Here is a 22,207-nt window from a genome sequence, read left to right as displayed (position 1 = left end):
AATATGGATGTATTTTTCTCCTATCTAGTGTTGCACATTCTTTAATTTTGCAGTCTTTTCCTTAAAAAACTATTTAGTATACAATTCAATTCTTAAATTAGGTGAAATTAAAATTTAATAGCATTACATTAATAAGAATTACAAAACAACCCACTATTACTTTCTCTGTGACTCAACTCCCCTTATCATGTATAAATGTGGAAAGAAGAAAGCAGTTATAACCAAGAATAGCATGCTCAAAGCCCAGACTGGCTATATCAAATAATGTGTTTGTGTGTGAGAGAGAATAAGGAGACAGACCTGCACAGTGATTGTAGCAATCAAGGCACGAAGTAATTAGGACAAAATCCTTAAATGCTATTACTTGGCAACCACCTAATTTCTTTTACTTAAAAACATCTGTCATGCCTGTCTCTATGTTTCACAAAGAAAATAATTAAGGAAACATTTAGCGAATTTTTCTTAAATACTCGTTATAGTCCAGGCCCACTCACAGAACAATCAGAATCTACTGGCTGGACAATCTTTAAGTAAGCTAGCTGCCACCGTCAAAACATACACTTAATGAGAGATTCCCAATGGAAAGAACAATTGATGGCAATATCATGCCTTACTAGGCCTGCAGCTTTCTATCTCAACTCTACCCTCAGTTCCACAATGATCAGACTACAAGGCTATCAAAAGTATCCTGTCTTCCCTGACAGGAAAAGATTGAGTTCTCTGAGCTACTGCATTCAAACAAGAATACCCTCCCTAGATGTGGTCTCAGCCCAGCCTACCTGTCCAAAGTGAGCAGGGTAGCCCAGCATGTGCATATATAGTAACTTTGCCACATTCCGACACCGGTATGTATTGTCTTCTTCTCTAAAAGATGACCGGATTGCAGCACATTCTTTCTGAATCATTTCTCGTTCTTCGGCTTGGGTTCGGGCTGTCCGGATGGTCCGGATCAGCTCCCGCAATCTGATGGGGGCTGGCATCCTCTGGATATGGAAAGACAGTAAATAAAAATTTTCACATATTTTTACTACCAAAACCACACAACTTTCCAAATAAATTTCTGATTTTTAAGAATTCAAGACTTGCTAAGTCCAGTGATCCAAAGCTTCAGCAACGCTTACATACAAACCACTCAACTCAGTTAATTTCGGGAAAGAATACAAACAAAAGATGTTAAATATTAAACAAAATAAGACATAGAATACACAAATATGCAAAGTCCATCACTAATGCAAATATCTTAGGAACTAACTCAACCCAAATCTTTTACTCAATCCTTAAAGTAATAAGGAAAGGCTTCTACTTAACATTAGAGAAAATACGTATTTTCTGCTCTACTGTTCTTAAACTCAACATAGTTCAACAAAATATCAGATGAATATTGAGTATGATCATGATCAAAGCTCAACTAAACAAAGTGAGACATTAGGAGAGTGGACCAATTGTCAGACTAAATCACCTTTTTAAGAAATGGTGATCATCTCAGAATACTGACTGGGTGCTCTTTTAAATGTGAGTAGGAAAAAAAATAAACCAATCTCAGCGGATGAGACTGTTAGTGTCAGATTTTCATGAATCTTTTTTAAAGTAAAATAATAATAATATAGGACGTATGATAGCCAAAGACAATATTAAAACAAAAGTTGGAGACTTTGCACTACCTAATTTCAAGGTATACTACAAAGCTACAGTAATAAGGCAGTGTGGAACTGAATTTAAGGAGCAAAACAGAAAGTTTTGGAATAGACCCACATAAATATGCTCAATGGTTTTCAACAAAGGGGCAAAGGTTTTTCAATAGCAAAAAGGTAGTCTTTCAAACAAATGGCACTGGCACAACTGGGTATCAATGTGAGGGGAAAAATAACCTTGGACCCTAATACCACACAATACACAAAAATTAATTCTAAATGGGTCATAAAGCTAAACATCAAAGCTAAAACTAAAAATCTCCCATAAGGAAACACAGGAGAAAAATCTTTGGAAACTCAGGTTAGGCAGAGATTTCATATACAACAAGCACAAAATATCAAAGAAAAAAGTTAATAAATTGGACTTTATAAAAACATTAAACTTTTGCTCTTCAAAGAATGTCATAATGAAAGTAAGGCAAGCCATAGAAAGAGGAAAAAATACTCACAATTCATATTCACAAAGGACTTTATTCGGAATATATAAAAAATTTTACAACAATAAAACAATCTTATTTAAAAATGAGTAAAAAATCTGAATAGATACTTCTTAAAAGAAAATATATGAATGACCATAAGCACATGAAAAGATGTTTCATGTCACTAACAGCAGTGAAATGCAAATTAAAACTATAATGAGATAATACTCCACACCACTAGAACAGTTAAAATTTTTAAAAACTGGCCATACCAAGTGTTGGTAATGATACAGAACAAATGAACTTTTCTGGGAATGCAAAATGTTGTTTCAGTACTTTGGAAGTTTCGAAATTCCTTACGCACTTAACATACAACTCAGTAAACCCACTCAGTATTTACCCAAGAGAAGTATTTACCAAAGAGAAATTAAAATATATGTCCTCACCAAGATTTGTACACAAATTTTCATAGAAGCCTCATTTGTAACTGTGAAAAACTGAAAACACCCCAAATGTCCATAAACAGGTGAATGATAACAGTATGTTCATATAAAGCAATACTTCTCAGAATAAAACGGAACTAATCTGTATCACAGAAGAGTCTCAAAAACATTCTTTTGAGCAAGGAAGCATTCACAACAGAGGACATACTGTATGATTTCACTTACATGAAACTCAAGGGAAGACAAACCTAATCTATAGCGATTACAGAGATCAGTGATGGATGGGGTCGAGGGTAGGGATGGAGGGTGACTGGGACGCAAGGAAATATTCTGCGCTAATAGAAATGTTTGTGATAGGTACACAGAGTTCTCAAAATTCACCAAACTGTACACTGAAAACAAGTGCATTGTACTGTGTATATATTATACCTCAATAATGTTAAGAAAAATGATAAAACTAGGTAAAGCTATCACTACACTAATCTTCAGTACATATTAGCTGTGGAATCTTTAAATCAGTGATTCTTGATGTTGTTCTAATCCAACATATCAGAAGGATTCCCACCCCCGTTACTTCACTAAGACATCAGTGATCAAGGTGGAAATAGTACATTAGGAATTTAGAAAAGCTCCCTAATATGCTCTGCCACATTAGCCCTCTTACGATTGCATGTCCTAAACTAGACAAAGTTACCTGTACAGTGTTGTTTTGTTACTTTTTATTAGAAATACTCGAGGGTCTAGTATTTGAAGTTTATAAAGCTCTTCTACATTATTTCATTTGTTCCTTAGACAATTTTGAACAAAGGCCAGAGATCATTATCCCTACTTTGCCCACGAAGAAACTTGGTCTCTGAGCAACTATGCAACTTGCTTAAGATCATAAAGGTGTTAAGTGACAGAACTAGCTAGCACCTGAACCAGGTCTTAGAACTCCAAGGCAAGAGTTCTCCTTAATACTTCAAAAATGAGCATTACATTTACAAATGGAATTATATGATTGCTAGGTTTGTTTTAATATACTCCAGGGGAAAAAAAGAAGAATTAAGGAGGAAGAGAGGAAGAGGAAAAAATGAAACAAGATGGGCAAAATGTTAATCATTGCTGAAAGTTTGTAACTACATGAAGGTACATTATTCTCTATTTTCATGTATAGTAGAAGTTTTTTTTATAAGATTTGTTTTAATACTCATTTTTGTTTTTAATTGGAGAGGGGAAACAGGACTTCATTGGGGAACAGTGTATACTTACTTCCAGGACTTCTTTTTTCCAAGTCAAGTTGTTGTCCTTTCAATCTTAGTTGTAGAGGGCGCAGCTCAGCTCCAAGTCCCGTTACTAGTTGCAGCGGGCACAGCCCACCATCCCTTGCGGGAGTCGAACCGGCAACCTTGTGGTTGAGAGGACGCGCTCCAACCAACCGGGAGCTCAGCGACAGCTCAGCTCAAGGTGTAGTGTTCAATCTTAGTTGCAGGGGGCACTGCCCACCATCCTTTGCGGGACTCCAGGAGTTGAACTGGCAATCTTGTGGTTGAGAGCCCACTGGCCCATGTAGGAATCGAACGGACAGCATTCGGAGTTAGGAGCTTGGAAACCGCCTGAGCCACCAGGCCAGTCCAGAAGTTTTTAATAATCTCTGTAAAAGTCAAAAAGCTCCAGTAGGGGCGGCCGGATGGTTCAGTTGGTTAGAGCGTGAGCTCCTAACAACAAGGTTGCTGGTTCAATTCTGCATGGGATGGTGGGCTGCACCCCCTGCAACTAAGACTGAAAACAGCAACTGGACTCCCTCCATAATTAGATTGAAGGACAACGACTTGGAGCTGATGGGTCCTGGAAAAACATACTGTTCCCCAATAAAAAAAATTTTTAATTTTTTTTTAAAAGCTCCAATAAACAGGGCATTTGAATCCTTAAATTTTTCATAATTTAAAAAATATTAATAAAGATATTTAACGAACTACTTATTTCACAATAACCATAAATACCACTGACTTTAGGATAAAACAAAGATTTAAAGTAAGCAATATCAATATGCTATATATAACACCAACATAGTGGAATATAACTTAAGAAAATCATAAAGCTACTACAGCTCTCGGACATCAAGAACTAAATATAAAATCAGTTTTTGACTGTCCAAAGCCCAGTGATTCCATTTTCAAAAAGAATCTTATTTATTGTTAACCCTTAGTGGATGGTGAACAAGAGAAATGTATGGCAACTAAAATCAACAAACATCAATTGGGAATACTCTGCTAGAAAACAACTTTGCTCTATGAAGACCTCAGTGATTGTTTGTCTACAAAGCAAACAAAGACTCAAAAAAAGCCTAAATCTTGTCCCAAAACGTGTAGTCCAACAGGAAAAAAATCACAAAATTTTAAGCCAGCTGTGAGAAAAACAAGTTACCTAGAGCAACTGCTTAGCTATCAGTTACAGAATCACAAAAATACAGTTTATGCCACTAGCTCAGCCTGATTCATGTCTCGTGATTCCACCATTCAGCACTCTTCCTCCAATATTAGGCTGCTTCTAGCTTAGAGAAAAGCAGTGATTTTTTTCCTGGAGCTATGACTACTTAATACTACTTGATTTCTTTATGTACCACAAGAAAATATCTTAACAGACATGGAAAGAAAAGTTAATTCACATAAAGAATTTCATATATTTCAGAACACATTCTAAAAAATAAACAAAACTAAATAAAAAGTTCTGGTTCCAGGGAAGATGGAGTAAATGCACTCCATAGAGACTCCTGTCTCTCCCACCATGTCTAGAAAGGAGTTCCTGGGTGGCAGGTTAAAAGACGGTGCCTTACAAACACAGGCAGGTCAGAAAAGTTGCCTGTTAAGCTACGTCCACTTCTAGACTTCTAAACAGGTGAAGTGAGAACTCAAAGAGAAGATAATACTACTTTAAATATGTGAGGGGAAACAACAAATCTTCAGGAATGTGAATTTCTCTTATTTCTACAGTAGATATGTGAGAAAGTCTATTCTGAAAATTTCTGCCATTTCAAATCCTGCAGAGGAGAACAAGAAATTTGTGCCTATATTTTGGCCGAAGTACCGAAAGGAAGGAAGCACACCACAGGGAACTTATGCATTGGAATAAACAGCAATTAAAGAGAATTATAAGCAGAAAGAAACTGCTGGGGTACAGAATTGGGCCTAATAAACTAGCCTTTCCTCCTGCCTCTTTCCCAAGTATTCTTACATTAACAAATCCTGGAAATTATGGTTTCATATTTTGAAAGAAGATTTGGAATGGCAGGTCAAAGTTCTTAAATCTTTCAACTACATACTCTCAAAATCATATTAAATAATCTTCAGTTTCTATAAATCAAAGAAATATAGGAATTGCATTAAAGAACATACTTAAAAGAAATACTACAGCCAAAACAATAAAAGAAAGATCCAAATAACCGTCATTATCAGTCAAGCTACCTAGGGCAAGCCATATGACTTCTCTAAATAAGCCTCTGTTCAATCAACTAAAAAATAAGGGCATAAAATTAGCTCTCAAAATAGATGAGAACAAATATTTAATGATCACTTTACATAACACTCTATTTTCAGTTTGTTAATTTTAAAACTATCATTCTTTATAAATCAAATGTAGTCCCTTCCTAAATACTGTCAATAAGATCTGTACAAAGATAAAATACATTAAGCAACTGCAATAAGGAACTAACATATTATACACTATACTTAAACAGTTCATAGCCCCTTAGACTACAGTTATAAATAAAACAGAATAGAATATCATAAATGATATCAACATAAGCATCATTACATCCATTTCAAAGTGGGAAAGGAGAATGTAAAAAACATGGAATCAGAAGTTAGCTTCATGCACCTTTTCTTTTTCCTCGTTCAATTCATTTAGTCGTACTACCACATAGATGACTTAAGAAATAGGGAAACATGTTATAACAAAAAGTGCTAATCACTCATTCAACAAATATTTTTTGAGCCTTCTCTATGCCAGGCATTGCAATAGGTGCTGGTGACTGGCAAGGACATGGTCTCCATCCTTAAGAACCCAAACGTCTAGGGAGGAAAACAAATTTTTAGAAGTCCAGCATTATAATAAAAAGAAGCAGAAACTGCTGATCAATGACAGAACAGACAATTTTATGTATGTTAAGCCAAATTTTGTCATGACCAAACTAATTCAATATATTTAGAATTGTTTTCTTTTGTGAAATTAAGTACTTTCTGGGTCAGCCCAACTCCAAATCCCATGTAGAAAGTTTTGTAGCACAGTACGACCAGTCCACACTTTCTCATCCAAAACTTTTAAGACAGAACTCAGAATCCTTTTCTGAATTTTAGAAAGGTAACAGTGGTGGTAATTTACATATCCTATACATCGTTAGTGGCCCACCATGTCTGGGGCAGCAGTTGCATTATCAAAAATATCTCTGCAGCAACACATGAATATTCACACAGAAAGAGAGAAATAAATGCTACCAACATCCTCATATCTGGTCAGGTCAGATTTCAACACCAAGAGGTTTTTAGTGTTTTTTTGGATTTCAAAATTGAGATAAAGGAGTGTGGACCCTGATCCTTATCTAGTGATCCTTATCATTGTTTAAAATGACGACCCTGGAGTAAAATTACCTGGGTTTGAGTCCCAGCGCCACCACTTATTAGTTGTGTGTCCTTGAGTAAATGGCCTAACTTCTCAAAGCTTCCGTTTCCTCATCTGTAAAATGGGGAGAATCCTGCCACAAAGGATTGTTACAAGAATTAAATGAGAATACATGTTAAATTCTTAGCATGGTGCCTAGCACACAGTATGCATGCACTAAACAAACGTTGGCCATAATGTTTGCTATATAAACTATCCTTACATAAATTAATTTTAAGCAAAAACAAGTTACAGAAAGATATACAGTAATATTCATACAAGTTTAAAACATGTAAAGGACAGCAGGCCCGGTGGGAGCGCTGTGCTCCTAAGCCGAGGTGGTGGGTTAGATTCCCACATGGGGCAGTAAGCTGCGCCCTCTACAGCTAAGATTGTGAACAACGGCTCTCCCTGGAGCTGGGCTGCCATGAGCAGCCAGAGGTCAGCGTGAGCTGCCTGGGGCTGCTGTGCTGCCATGGGCTACCACGTGCTGCCAGGAGCGGCCAGTGGCCAGCACGAGCGGCCAGCAGCCATCGTGAGTGGCCAGTAGCCGGCGAGAGCTGCCATGAGCTGCCATGAGCAGCCGACTAATGGCCTCAGCCAGGGGAGCGCAAGGCTCCTAATACCAGCATGGGCCAGGGAGCTGTGTCCTACATAACTCGACTGAGAAACAACGGCTTGAACAGGAGTGGGCAGGGGAAAGCCGGTGGGGGGTGGGGAGAGAAAGAAAACATTATTTAAAAAAAAACATGTAAAAGAACCTATTCTTTAGAAATACAAAAATGCAGTAAGAGAATAAGAACATGTATGTGAAAAAAAAGATTACATCCAACACAGAGGCACCTCTGGAAGGGAGGGGAATATGATGAGCCTTCAGCTATATTGGTGGTATTTTATTTCTTAGACTAGGTAGTTGGTAAGCGAATGTTTATGATTCTTCATATGTTTTATATCTAATATTTCATGTTAATTATTAAATTCAAATACATCTAATCTATGTAGTGAATATTATAGACCACATAACATAGATACTATGACCTACTTGCTTTTATTACTATGTTGTGGATTTCCTTATTGTTGGAAAGTCTTTACTTGCTTTTCAAAATACTCAAAAACCACAAGATTCTTTAAACTACAACTTAAACGCCTGTCATAAACAACAATAGCAAACTTTATTTTTAAAAAAATAAGGTATGAATGTAATGTAATGACTCAGCTATACAGAACATAGCTGAGAATCCAAACCACTTTTATTTTATTTTTTCCAAACCACTTTTATAGTCTTGTGCAACTATAGAGACACACTAAGCCATTTATTTTACAAAGGTTCTCAGTTCAGCCTGTTCCAGAACAGAACAAATTAGAAAACTGGAGGGGAAAGAAAGAAGGATGGAGGGTCAAGAGACAGAAGCTATTTTAGGAAATAGCTGACTATAGTTAAAACATCACCTAACAGCAAAGGAAGAAATAAAAAACAGCAGTAAAACAAATAAAACCTATATATAGCAGAAACAAGCATTCAGATAGTATAACAGCAAAATTAATAAATTCTAGACATCTGCCATACAATACTGTGCCTATAGTTAATAATACTGCACTGTGAAATTGAAAATTTGTCAAGAGGATAGCATGTTGCATTCCTACCACAATTTTAAAAAAATGTGTATCCTTACATTACAGATTTTTACCTATAAAAATTTTGAAATGATTAATCAAAAAGGAAAAGATCAAATAACTGGTAAATCTCTACTTTTGACTTCCACAATTACCTAAATTTACAATTTTTTTTTAAATCCAAAAATCCAGAATTAAAGCATATATCTTAAACACACACACACAGCATAACAGTCGGAATGTGCTAGCAAAAAGCATTCAATTCCCCACTAAAGTCCTAGAAGTGTTTAAAATTACAAACAGTACCATAATTAGTTTTTATAATAAGAACTGACTCATCAAGAAATGGTTCAATATGGGACAGCCGGATGGCTCAGTTGGTTAGAGCGCAACCTCTTGGCAGCAAGGTTGCCGGTTCAATTCCCGCATGGGATGGTGGGCTGAGCGCCTCCTGCAACTAAGACTGAAAACGGCGACTGGACTTGGAGCTGAGCTGCGCCCTCCACAACTAGATTGAAGGACACGTACTTGGAGCTGAAGGGCTGTTGAAAAGCACACTGTTCCCCAATAAAAAAAAATTTTTAAATGGTTCAATTAAGGTCAACATTTAACATTAAATCAAAGGGTGAAAAAGCCTGAATATAAAAACTGAATCATAACTCATCAAATAATACACATTAAGTATGTGCAATTTTGTGTATAATACCCCAATAAAGCTGTTTTTAAAAAATAAAGATGACAATTACAAAATGACAAAAATAGTAAAACTGTATCTGTGGAATAACCAATTTCTAAAAATTGTATTCAGACACTGTCTGTTCTTATTAATTTAACTACTTAACCCATCAAAGACTGAGAAAGATATATTGAAGTCTAACACTATGATTGTGTTTCGGTCAATCTCTCCTTTTATGTCTAACCATTTACATTTAGTATTTAATAATTTTTTCAATGCCTAAGTGTTCGTATGTTTTATATTCAAATGGGTTATACATTTTATCAAAATAAAATGTCCCTTTGTCCTTTTTTAAAACTACTAATAAAAAGTAAAAATATTTATGACAAGGATGGACAGGGAACACAGGAAAATTATGATTTGTTCAGGTACAGGGATTGTAGATAAATGCATTTCTATTCCATTAATGGTTACTTGATAAATATGGTGTAAATATAGGAAAAAAAGTGTAAAGTTCATTTTTGAAAAATTTCTATCCAAAATGGTTAAACAAAATTAGCTTCTGGAGCTTAAATTAGATTACACAAAAAGTAATCAAAATTATAAATGAGTATAGGAAATAAATTTTTAAATAGAAGAGACAATAGGTCCGGCCCGGTGGCTCAGGTGGTTAGAGCTCCATTCTCCTAACTCCGAAGGCTGCTGGTTCGATTCCTATATGGGTGAGTGGGCTCTCAACCACAAGGTTGCCAGTTCAATCCCTCGAGACCCGCAAGGGATGGTGGGCAGCACCCCCTGCAACTAAAATTGAACACGGCACCTTGAGCTGAGCTGCCGCTGAGCTCCCGGATTGCTCAGTTGGTTGGAATGCGTCCTCTCAACCACAAGGTTACCGGTTCGACTCCCGCAAGGGATGGTGGGCTGTGCCCCCTGCAACTAGCAATGGCAACCGGACCTGGAGATGAGCTGCGCCCTCCACAACTAAGACTGAAAGGACAACTTGAAGCTGAAAGGCACCCTCCACAATTAAGACTGAAAGGACAACAACTTGACTTGGAAAAGTCCTGGAAGTACACACTGTTCTCCAATAAAGTCCTGTTCCCCTTCCCCAATAAAATCTAAAAAAAAAAAAAAAAAAAAAAAAAAAGAGAGAGACCAAAAAAAAAAAAATCACTGCATATGTTCCTAAAATTTATCCCCAAAATGGAAAAAAATTACTATTTTCCAAAATCTCCACAAATCCCTTTAAGGGATAAAGATTTTCCTCATATAGCAATACAATCCCCAGGCCATGATTATCTTTGTTTCTTTGAAATGCCTATTTTTCCACTCAAATATAAGCTCCCTAAGGCTAGATCCTTGTTTTTGTCTTATTCATTCTTGTGTTCCCCTTGCCTAAAAGAATAGGAACTCTGACAAATACTGTATTTATTGAATTCTAAATGCAAGAAATCTTATCTAAAGAAATCATACTTGTCCTTTTGAAAGCACACAAAATAAAGGTGCACCAGCTTGCTCACCAACAGCTATAAGAATAGCATCAGGAATCAACCCAGTCCTCTGTTCTGCTCTGCTCAGTTAACTTTTCTTCCTACTTCTGAGCTCACACTACCTGACTGTGAGCAAAGTTACTGACAGCCAAAAGTCAAGAACGTATAACAAAAAAACCGGGGCTCCTGCTGCTTTGTGGTCCTTCTTCCCCTAAACCTAAAGATATTATGAACTCTAAATCTAAAAATAAATCCTACATTAAAAGCAATTTTTTAAAATAAAAATTATCTCCTTTTCTATCCAACACAAAAACTGTACTTGAAGTCTTTCTTGCTAAACAATAAGAAAAGACTCAGGAAAAGAAATTAGATTTCACCTCTTTTTCTGGCCCGAAACAGGGAGGGTGCAGAAGAGAAGAAGGAGGTTCCTGCTGTGCCAGAAAACTTGACACTTTTTTTCCTATATTTACACCATATTTACCAAGTAACCATTAATGGAATAGAAACCCTTAACAAAAAGCGAAGGAATTTCGCAAAGCTGAAGATCAAGGGCCTGAGAAAGAAGTTTGCCCAAAAGATGCTTCGAAAGACAAGAAGGAAGCTTATCTACGAAAAAGCTAAGCACTGTCACAAAGAATACAGGCAGATGTACAGAACTGAGATTCGAATGGTGAGGATGGCAAGAAATGCTGGCAACTTCTATGTACCTACGGAACCCAGCGTGGCACTTGTCATGAGGATCAGAGGCATCTGTGGTGTGAGCCCCAAGGTCCGAAAGGTGCTGCAGCTCCTTCGCCTTCTCCAGATCTTCAATGGCACCTTTGTTAAGCTCAACAAGGTTTCAGTTAGCACGCTGAGGACTGTGGAACCACACACTGAATGGGGGTACCCAAACCTGAAGTCAGTAAATGAAATGATCTACAAGCGTGGTATGGCAAAATCAACAAAAAGCGAATTGCCCTGACAGATAACACATTGACTGCTTGATCTTCTTGGTAAATATGGCATCATCTGCATGGAGGCTCTGATTCAAGAGATGTGTACTGTTGGAAAATGCTTCAAAGAAGCAAACAACTTCCTGTGGCCCTTCAAATTATCATCTCCACCAGGTGGAATGAAGAAAAAGACCACCCACTTCGTAGAAGGTGGAGGTGCTGGCACCAGGGAAGACCAGATCAACAGGCTGATTAGAAGGATGAAGTACGGTATCTACCATGGGCATTTCTGTAATCTGGTCAGTTAATAAACAGTGACTGCTTTCAAATTAAAAAAAACAAAAAAAGAAATTAGATTTCAACTAATGTTACCAGTTACTGTGTAACATCCAGTAAGTATGGCTGAGAATGTTCAAGGGACCTAAGCAACACTCACCAAAAGAGGTTACCATGCTTTTTCTCTCACATTCTCCATACGGACTATACTTTTACATTATGCTCCACACAGAACCCCTATTTCATATTTTCATATACATATATATATATATATATATATAAATATATATATATATAAATTTACAACTTGCAAAATACTATGACCAAAATGATAAGAAAGCTTAAACCAAATGAATCAATAATATTATATTATGCTTCAGTCAGACTTTTACTTTATATCTTACAGATACCAGCTGTCATGAATCTGACTTGGCTGGTTTTTCTCACTGTCTTTATATTTTTATGCTTTTCTTTCTTAGAGTGGTGGGGGAACAAGGGTACTGCACATCTACTTCCCCTGTATAAAGAAATATGTTCGTGGGCAGTCAGTTAGCTCAGTTGGTTAGAGCGCACGCTCTTAACAAGGTTGCTGGTTAGAGTCCCACATGGGATGGTGGGGCTGCCCCCCGCCCCCAACTAGATTGAAAACGGCGACTGGACTTGGAGCTGAGCTGTGCCCGCCACAACTAGACTGAAGGACAATGACTTGACTTGGAGTTGATGGGTCTTGGGAAAAACACAGTTACCCAATCAAGTTTAAAAAAAAAAAAAAAAAGGAATATGTTCATAGAAAGGGACTGTTCTGTTCTACAGACTGAAAAAAAGGGATACCAGTGTTAGTATATCACTGTTTGAATAAGAAAGATTAAATCTGGAGATAAGTATTTTGGTCAATGGAGAGGCAAACACCACTGTGGGACAGAAATAGTTCTTTCATCAGGTTTCGCCATGGCCTAGAATGAACACTCAAGAACATCCAACTTAAATGCTCTCTCTGGTCTTAGGCTCACAATGCAACTTTCTCTGATTATGAACAGCTTTCTCAAGTACCTTGCCTCCCAAATACCTCCATAGAAGAAACAGGGTGCCCTGGAAAGCAGATACAGGTAACTCAGTAGAAAAGTACAGCCCCTTGTGAATTACAACATTGTTATCCTAACTTACATATCAGTGAGTTTGATTAGGCTGAATCATCCCTAGGTGAAATACTAAAATGGAATTTCTGGATCTTCAAGGCTATGAAACAGGCTGTGAAATGTGTGACCACATCAAGATACCACCACACCCTGTCTAGGCAGCCAACTGGCATACCTCTAAAAGGTCTTAAGCTCAATTCTCCCTAAAGTGTCACAGTAATTATAGGAATCTTCTTTTATGCTTAATTATCCATAATCAAAATTCATCAAAACTCAGATTTTAAAAATAGATGTATGTAAATTTAAATATGCCTAGTGAATGATTCGACTGCATTAAGATGCATGAAAAGCAATAAAGATCAAATAAACAATGATATATAAACATGGTCAAATCTAACTTGACCCTAATAAAATAAAAAGCAAATTTTCACTTTCCCAATCCTAATAATAGAAAGAACATCTTAAACAGTCCTCAATTATAAAGAATTGTCATGAAATTCTCAAAACAAAATCTTAGTTTTTAAAAGATATTCCCCAGGGCCGGCCCGGTGGCGCAGGCGGTTAGAGCTCCGTGCTCCTAACTCCGAAGGCTGCCGGTTCGATTCCCACATGGGCCAGTAGGCTCTCAACAAAAAAATAAATAAAAAATGTATACACACACACACACACACACACACAAAAAAAAAAAAAAAAAAAAAAAAAGATATTCCCCAAAGGGTATTATAATAAATGTTAAGTGAGATTTTATTACCTGTGCTTGCTGTGAATATAGTTTAATTTCTGTATATTTTGATATCTTTCAAATAATGACAATGTATAATAAGCAATAAATCTTGCTTTGAAAATTCAAAAAAATTAACAAAAACCACAAGAATGGATAATCAAAGCAAAACTGCAAACTTTCAAAATAATAAAAAGGCATTCCTCAAAGAACAGAGTCACATTTATCAAAGGACATTTTTCTACAAGGCAACATTAGAAAGTTTATTAGTAAGTTAATAGAAAGTGATTTTATACTAAGATAACAAATTTTCCCTAGCATATTCTTCATGAATCCAAGTTCTAATTAATTCTGAATACCTATAGAGAGCTGGGGGATGGGGAGGACTGGTCCATAGAAAATTAAAGAATCATTTTTAATCCGTATTTCTGACATTAGTTAGAAATGGAAGAGGGAAAGTCCCAGTGACAAGTGTTAAAAACTATAAAATATCTAGGAATAAATTTAGCAAGAAAGGTATAGGAACTAGATGAAGAAATTAAATCTATGAAAGCTTTATTGAAGGAGCTAAAACTAAAACAAGACCTGAACAAATGGAAGCTCATTATAATAAAGAAAACTTATCATTATTTAAAAATGTCAGACCTCCCCAAATTAATATATGAATATAGTGCAAATCCAAACAGTGGGCCTTTTTGAGGTTGTCTGAACCCAACAGAATTATTTTCAATCAACAGAGATATAAGAATAAATGTTTAAGAATAGTCGAGTATAGTGATAGGAGCTTTTGTTAATACAGTGTAACTTTCTATAAAGTTGTTATACTCAAACAGTAAATTAAAAGGACAGGAAGAGAAAAACAGAACATCCAGAAATAGAGCAAACATATATAGGAACTTAATATGATATGGTGGCATTTAATTCATTGAGAAAAGGATGGTTTATTTAGTCCTGGCATAACTGGCTCTCTATACAACAGAAAACCATTAAGACCCCCTACTTCACACCATATGAAAGGTAATTCCAGATGAATGAACATGTGTTATGACAAAGAATTAATATACTATAAGTTGTTCCTACAAGATAAGGAGAAAAACAATTTTAAATAAAATGAACCAAGGACATGAACAGACAATTCTTAATAAAGGAAGTCCAAATGGCCCAAAAACGTATCAAAAGAAGCTAACCCCAGTAATAGTCAGGGAAATTAAAATTAAGACAAAACTAAGAGACCATTTATCATATAGCAGACCAGTAAAAATTAAGTAATTACATCTAATAATATGATAATAAGGAAAACCCACTGCCAGTGAAGGTGGAAATATAACAACCTACTTAGAGAGTGATCTGGCAATAATAACATTTAAAATATACTTCCTTTAACGCAGAAATCCCACCTTGGAGATTCAAGTCGGTAGAAATAAAAGCACCAGCAAATAAGATGATGTGTATAAGGATATTTATTGTAGTGCTGTTTCTGGTGGTAAAATCTACTATGTGACTTAATAGCAATATTTAAAAGAACAAGATAGAATTACATTTACTGACCATGATATGTTAAGAAAAGCTTGTTACAGAGTAATATGAAAAATCTCTCTCTTTTGTAAAAACAAAGAATCACTAAATATGGACATTTATGTTTGTATATACAGTACTTGACCCAGCATGAAGAGAAATAATGAAGTATACCTATAAACTGACAAAATGGTTAGGGTGTAATAGTGAAGGGGTTGAGGAAAATGATTAGCTTTTTAAAAAGTATAACTTTAATTTTTTCACTTATTAATACAATGGATACCTATTATTTTGTAAACTAAAAAGACAGATGAAAAAAACTAAAAAAAACCAAAAAAGCAAAAAACTCAGCAGGATGAAAGTAGATTATTCAAACACATGGGGAGAGTCAGAAACAAATAATGATCAACATATTTCCATTTTGGGGGAAAAGACTTAAGTTCTCAACTTACTATTAGTTTCCTCAGCATACTAAATTACAAAATAGGTATTTAAAAGAGAAAAGATGGCAGGATGAGTAGATTTCTTTGCTGCCACTTAAAGCTTGTGTGTAAGAAAAAGTCTGGGTAAATCACAAAGAGAAAAGGATAATATCAATTTCGGAATTAAACATCTGAATATTTTCAAAGACATGGAGACATGATTTTGTATATATTTTCTAAACCTCAAAATAAATTTCACTGACATCAACTCTCCCAGTTACAAGTAAAGGACCTGCAATAGATTCCCATAACTCATTCAGGACCCTGACTGCTTTGGGCTCTAGTATCGACCAATTACCATTTATCTGAGCACTTGAACATTTTTTTCATATTATTTTTATTAACATCATCTACTCTGCAGAGTAGCTACTACTGTGCCAAGTATTAGAAATGCCACAATTTAATATCTTAAAGATCAAGGAAAAATAGACAATTCAACAAGTACTAAAAAAAGGGCTACACCTCTTTGCCTGAGGGTAGAGAGAGAGCAGGAAGAATGGGTTCACTGGTAGACGAAGAGAGAAAAGATTCCAGTTATAGGAAGAACAGGTTCAAGGAGAATGAAAGAACATGGGAGTAGTCAAGGAACAGCAAAAAGTTCTATGAGTGTAAATAAAAATAATACAACCAAATGCTAATAAAATCAAATTGTAAGCTACTTCCTCTTTCTACTTTCTTAAATAATCAACACCATTATTTAAGCTTTCATCATGGAAAGTTTCTAAAGAAAATAACGCCAAGCATTTACTGGTAGAGACAAATACACATTTATAAAAACATCACATATATTGGGTACTATCAAAAAAAGAGTCTTTTTTCTTAAAATAGTTTTCCTTCAATAATCATACCAAAAACATAATATCTATAGATTCAATTACTCTACACAGTATGCCTAATTATTTTCAGTTAGTTTCCCCATTCATCTCAAACCATATTTTCATCAGATTTTTAAAATACCACGTTTTCAAAAAATTCATCAAGTGAGAAGGGAACCAAATCTTTTCTGCAGACTTTATACCAGAAATAAGAAAAATTAACTGAACTTTTCTTCAGCTTGAAACTGAACAATTTCCCAATAGTGACGATTAATACATAGTTTCACTAAATTGAGTTGTAAAAACACTGATGGAACTCCTTTTACTTTGAGGTGTACAATTGTGTAATTATTTACAAAAGTTAGATCTTATAGCCAAATAGTGCATCATCTATTCTATGTCAGTCTTAATTTTAAACCAAAGGCTTATAAAAAGGGGTGTGCAACTATTTTACAGTTCAAAAGATCTAAGTTCATGTCTTTCTCATATTTACTCTTCCCAGGAATCCATAGCATTAACCTCAAAGCCAGACAAGCTGAAAAGTCTAGGATGCTTGGTACAACAGAAAAAACAATCAGCTACAACAAGCTGGAGTGAGCAAAGGAACTGCATTATCAGGTTTCACAGTGACTGTTGCACTGTAACAACGGGAAGAGGGGGTGTAAAAACTACTTTCCTTTAAGATGTCTTTAAATATTCATAAAGTACAAAAGTTATATATATTTTCTCTCTCTTTTAAAAAACAATAACTTTTTCCTTCTAAACCTATTTTTCACTGACAATATTTATAACTTACTGATAATTTTCCTCTCCAATGGTTCGAGTTGGGTTGGGGGAAGCAAAACGTCTAAGTATCTAATGGTGAAAAAAGCATTTCTTGTTTCAATCATATTATCCTAAACCTTAGCCTTTTATACAAGTGTTAGCTTGATGCTGACTCAACAAGTTTAGCAAGTGTGTTTTGGTTTTTTCCCCCCTCCCATTTCTGGACCCTTCAAACATTGACAAGGGATAGTTTTTACAGTAACCAGAACTCATGCCAAATCAAGTATTTTGTGTTACTCCCTCAGTGAAGAAAAAATCTTGCACATATTTTCACAGAAATGACTGCCTTTACTGAAATAAAATTTTCTACATAAAAAGCAAATGAAAATATCCTAATACTTTTTGACCAAGATATGATTTTCAAGACTTGTAAGCCAAAAAAATAAGAACTTAGATAAATCTGTATGTTCTCTTAATTTTAAAATTGCTTGCTACTTTAAATATCCTGCATAAAAAAACTAAACAGAATTAACAAAGGTTTCGATGCAAGAAAGCCAAAATCGAGAACTGAAAACAATTGACAAAGCACCAATACCAACTAAACAAATTGCTGCACTTTGAAGAAAATACTTTGATTTTCTGAAGCTAAATTGAAATAAAAATTTTAAAGATTTGTTATCAATTAAGTCCTTCTGTATACACAAAATTTAAAATTCCTCATCGAATGCAAATAACAGGATTTAAGCATTTCAAAAATCTGTTTTGGTCAGTAATTCCCCAATTCAATATTTTTTTACATATTTTATTTGATATTAGTAATTATACTTTCATTTATTTTGTTTTACTGGGAACAGTGTGTTTCTCCAGGGCCCATGAGCTCCAAGTCGCTGTCCTTCAATCTAGTTGTGGAGGGCGCAGCTCAGCTCCAAGTCCAGTTACTGTTTTCAATCTTTATTTGCTGGGGGCGCAGCCCACCATCCCACGTGGGAATTGAACCGGCAACCTTGTTGTTGAGAGCTGGCGCTCTAACCAACTGAGCCATCTGGCCACCCCATAATTCATTTCTTTTTTTAAAAATGTTTTGGAAAATACTTGTTCAACTTTTTCAATTTGCATAAAAAGTTTTTATAAATCACAAAAACCTGGGTTTTTGTTTTTATATACCATTGATTTCAAGACTACTTTTAAAAATAGTGGGATGAAATATTACCAAGGCACTGCTGACAATTTCTGTACTTTAGTTTCACTCTAAAATTCACCCTCAAATCTAGAACTGCTGTCAAAGAAACAGATCGAAGAACAAGCAACTGCTCCCCCCAAAAATTAACTGAGGTTTTCTAAACAATAATGTTATTTCATTCAAGTATAATCCCAACAACTTTAGATAAAATAGATACTCAGGTCTGTGCTGATCAATCTACAGTGCACTAAACAGCACTTTGCTTATAATTTCTAAGGCAGAAAGACACTTTCTCCAACTGAATGCAAACCATTAGTAAGTAGTTTTGAATGACATTTAAATATCAGTACATTGTGTTATGAAATGAACCGAGTTAAATGACACCTATCTGATAGCTCTTCCAATAATAAATGAGTGAGCATTCCAAAAACGTTCCGTGTTAGACCAAACTTTTTTGGTAAAAGACTCTTGGTTTAGAGTTCCTTTAAACAAAGAGAAACTCCACAGCTTCAGAGTAAATACGTCTATTTTTGAGAAGTCTCCTTAAAATAAATAACAAGAACACTATTTACAATGAAAACATTCAGTCTTCTACTAATACACGATATGATCAGTACAGGAATGTACCTACCTGATAATAAGACTAATGCACTGATACATGAATTAGAAGTATTAGAATATTTGGTCCAGTTCGTTATAAATTTTAAGTTCAGCAGTCACTAGGCTGAAATCTCAAATAAGTCATTTCTCTTTAGCAGATGTAAAAACCCAGGCTAAGATGAAATAGAGGTGATACAATCACTCACCTAATTTGAAATGTAGAAAAGAAGCAGTGAGTTACTGTAAAATGCTTTTTATTCAAGCATGCTACACTGCAAACATATGTTAAGAGGAGAATAAAAGTGATGAGATTATGGGTACCTGGAGAGTCTATATTTTTAAACCAAAAGTTAAGCTGTATGCAGTCTGATAAATATTACGAGGAACAGAAGTATTTAAAATCCAGAAAAATCCAATACAAAAGTCAATCCAAGTATTTTTTAGAATCCGCTGACAAAGACGATTACTGGACAAAACACCTGAAAGTTAAGTTCACTAAGAAATCTTCTATCACTCCTCTCTTCCGTTAACTAATCCCTACAGCAGCAAAAAAAAGTTACTTTCCTTTCTACCTGCATCAGATTAAGATTCTTCACCGGCAGATTTCCATGCCTAGGGATATAAAACACCAAGAAAAATACAGTGTCAAGAAGAACCCAAAAGGTAAGTGTTCAGCAAAGGAAAGCAATAATACACAAACGAGAAAACACTTGACAGCCTATCCCTACCACCCCTCCCAAAAGCCATTCCATTGGGTTTATCAACATTTACTGCTTAAAAACACGCTGGGCGAGTGTTTCGACGGATCTCCCAACAGGGAACCATAACGAAGCGTCCCAACTCTGTCAGGCAGTCGGGAAGATCGGGAGAATTATTAGAAACGGATGTACGCCCGACCAGGAGTTTGAGAGAAGGGTAAGCAGTGTACTGGGAGGTGAGTTTAAAAACGAAAAAGAAAACAACGGAAAATTGGGAAAGAAGTTGGTCGGAAGATTAAAGGGAGGCGAGGCCGATGTCCGGTTCTGAGAGGACAACACTGCCGGTGCAGACTGGAATTAACTCAGCATTTGGAAATTCTCAAAAGTTCTCGGAGAGACCTGACCCGGGGATAAGATACAAGAACGTTGATACGTGGCTCAGAGAAGACACGCGGGGGTGGGACCCGCCCGGCTAACCCCAGGCTCCCTGAATGAGCCCGCAAATGAGGACCGAAGCCTGAGAAAGTCAACGGGTCCAAGGAGGCCCGCAGCGACCGAGCAACGCCACAGCACGGAATGCGACCGCGCGCGGTGCCTCCGGGTCCGAGGCCTCGGGGGTCGGTCGGCAAGAAGTCGGAGCAGTCCTTGGGGCTCCGGGCCCCTCCTGGCCCAGCCTCTGTCCCCTCTTCTCACCCCCCCACAGCCAGGGACCGGACCCCTGCGATTGACAGGAAGCTTCCGGCCAAGAGCTACCGGCAAGCGTGGGGCAAAAGCAGCAATATATTCTTAACGCCGCGAGTGACACTCACCGGCCCGAAACCTCGAATGAGACCAGCAGCTCCGGGGGCGGCGGCAGCAGTGGCAGCAGGAACCGAACATCCAAAATGGCGGCTCCCTCGGCCTCACCACCGCTACTGCAGGCGGAGGGATCCTCAGGAAGGAGGGAGTTTTTAACTAAGCTCACACACTATCCAAAAACTTCGGTCCCTGTCTTCCTCTCCTCGTCGATTCCGCGTCCTCTGACTTTAACTCCTCGTGCCTCCCCCTCTCCAATTATCCAAGAACTCGGACCTCGCCGAGGACTATTTGCCAAGGAGGAGGTGACTGCTCCTGGCAGAGCGACGCACAGCGTAGCATGAATCGGGGCTGTCACTGATGACGCGAGACGCTGCTGCCGAGTCACCGCTGCGGAGAGTCTGAGCGAGAAAGATCCGGCTGACCCAGGAGCCGACCGACATTGGTTCCGCTTGGGGGGGCGTAGGCTACCAGGAAGCGACCGAGCCACCTGAAGAGGGCGGGGCTCGCAAGATAGTAGCGAAGGCAGTGCGGGCGGCGAAGCAGGTGGTCTGGGATTCTGTGGTTTTATGGTGTCTTTGCAAGATACTTTACAAAAAGAGTTAGAGGATGGCACGAAGAATGGATTCCAAGCCCAGTACCACCGCTCAACCATCTGCGTTGGACAAGTCGTTCAAATTCTCAGGGCCACAGTTTCTTCATATATAAACTGAGAGGATTTGGACTAGTGACAGTTAAAATCCTTGCAGAGTAGGCTTTCTGACTGACTCCAAGAACTAATGAACGGAGCCAAAGACAGTCTAACCAGACAGTTCCTGGCTTGATAAATAATTACTAACACCTGATAGGAATATTTTCCATGTAAATGTAAAGAGGGCCATGATAGCTTGACCCATTTAAAGGTGACCTACCTAAACTTACCTAAACAAAATCCTCCAGATAGATTGGCAATAAAGTGAACCGCCCAAAGTGAATAAAGCACAGTACCTGGGTAGTTGCCAAAGAGAACTGAACTAACCACAAATCTTGATTTTAGGACTTGTCGGACCGTGTTTCTGCGAAAATAAGACCGGGTCTCATTAATTTTTGCTCCAAAAGATGCATTAGGGCATAGGTTCAGGGGATGGCAGCCTGAAAAATCATGCGATGGCTTATTTTCCAGTTAGGTCTTATTTTCGGGGAAACACAGTAGAAAGGTTACACTTTTATTCTTAGCCATTCTTATGCCAGAATTTCAAAAGATTTTACAAAAATTGAACTGAATGGGCCCACCTGTACAATTTTGTTCTTGAACTACTGAGGCATGCCAAGTGGCTGGGGG

General features: G+C 37.0%; 1 protein-coding gene and 1 pseudogene across 4 annotated transcripts in view; one reads left to right on the top strand and one right to left on the bottom strand.

The window, feature by feature from the left end:
• The window catches only part of AP1G1 (adaptor related protein complex 1 subunit gamma 1), a 72,892-nt gene extending 51,647 nt beyond the window's left edge, over positions 1–21,245 (bottom strand). The window contains exons 1-3 of one of the 3 annotated variants that reach the window (XM_081032938.1): positions 20,901–21,014; positions 7,179–7,282; positions 780–983 (exon numbers count right to left, since the gene is read on the bottom strand). In XM_081032938.1, coding sequence (XP_080889064.1) covers positions 780–980 — 201 coding nt within the window. In that variant the 5' untranslated portion in view covers positions 981–983; positions 7,179–7,282; positions 20,901–21,014. Of the gene's footprint in view, positions 1–779; positions 984–7,178; positions 7,283–11,675; positions 11,844–20,900 lie in introns of those variants that run through there. The other 2 variants (XM_081032939.1, XM_081032937.1) reach the window with 2 other exon arrangements.
• On the top strand, positions 11,477–12,211 carry LOC308489832 (large ribosomal subunit protein uL30-like; annotated as a pseudogene). Its single transcript has one exon. The product of its transcript is annotated as a large ribosomal subunit protein uL30-like (transcript).
• Positions 21,246–22,207: the final 962 nt, after the last annotated feature.

Source organism: Rhinolophus hipposideros (genome assembly GCF_964194185.1).
Source record: "Rhinolophus hipposideros genome assembly, chromosome: 21".
NCBI classification, from domain to species: Eukaryota; Metazoa; Chordata; class Mammalia; order Chiroptera; family Rhinolophidae; genus Rhinolophus; species Rhinolophus hipposideros.
Note: the sequence above shows the minus strand (reverse complement) of the source record. Positions and strands in the feature narration are given on the sequence as shown.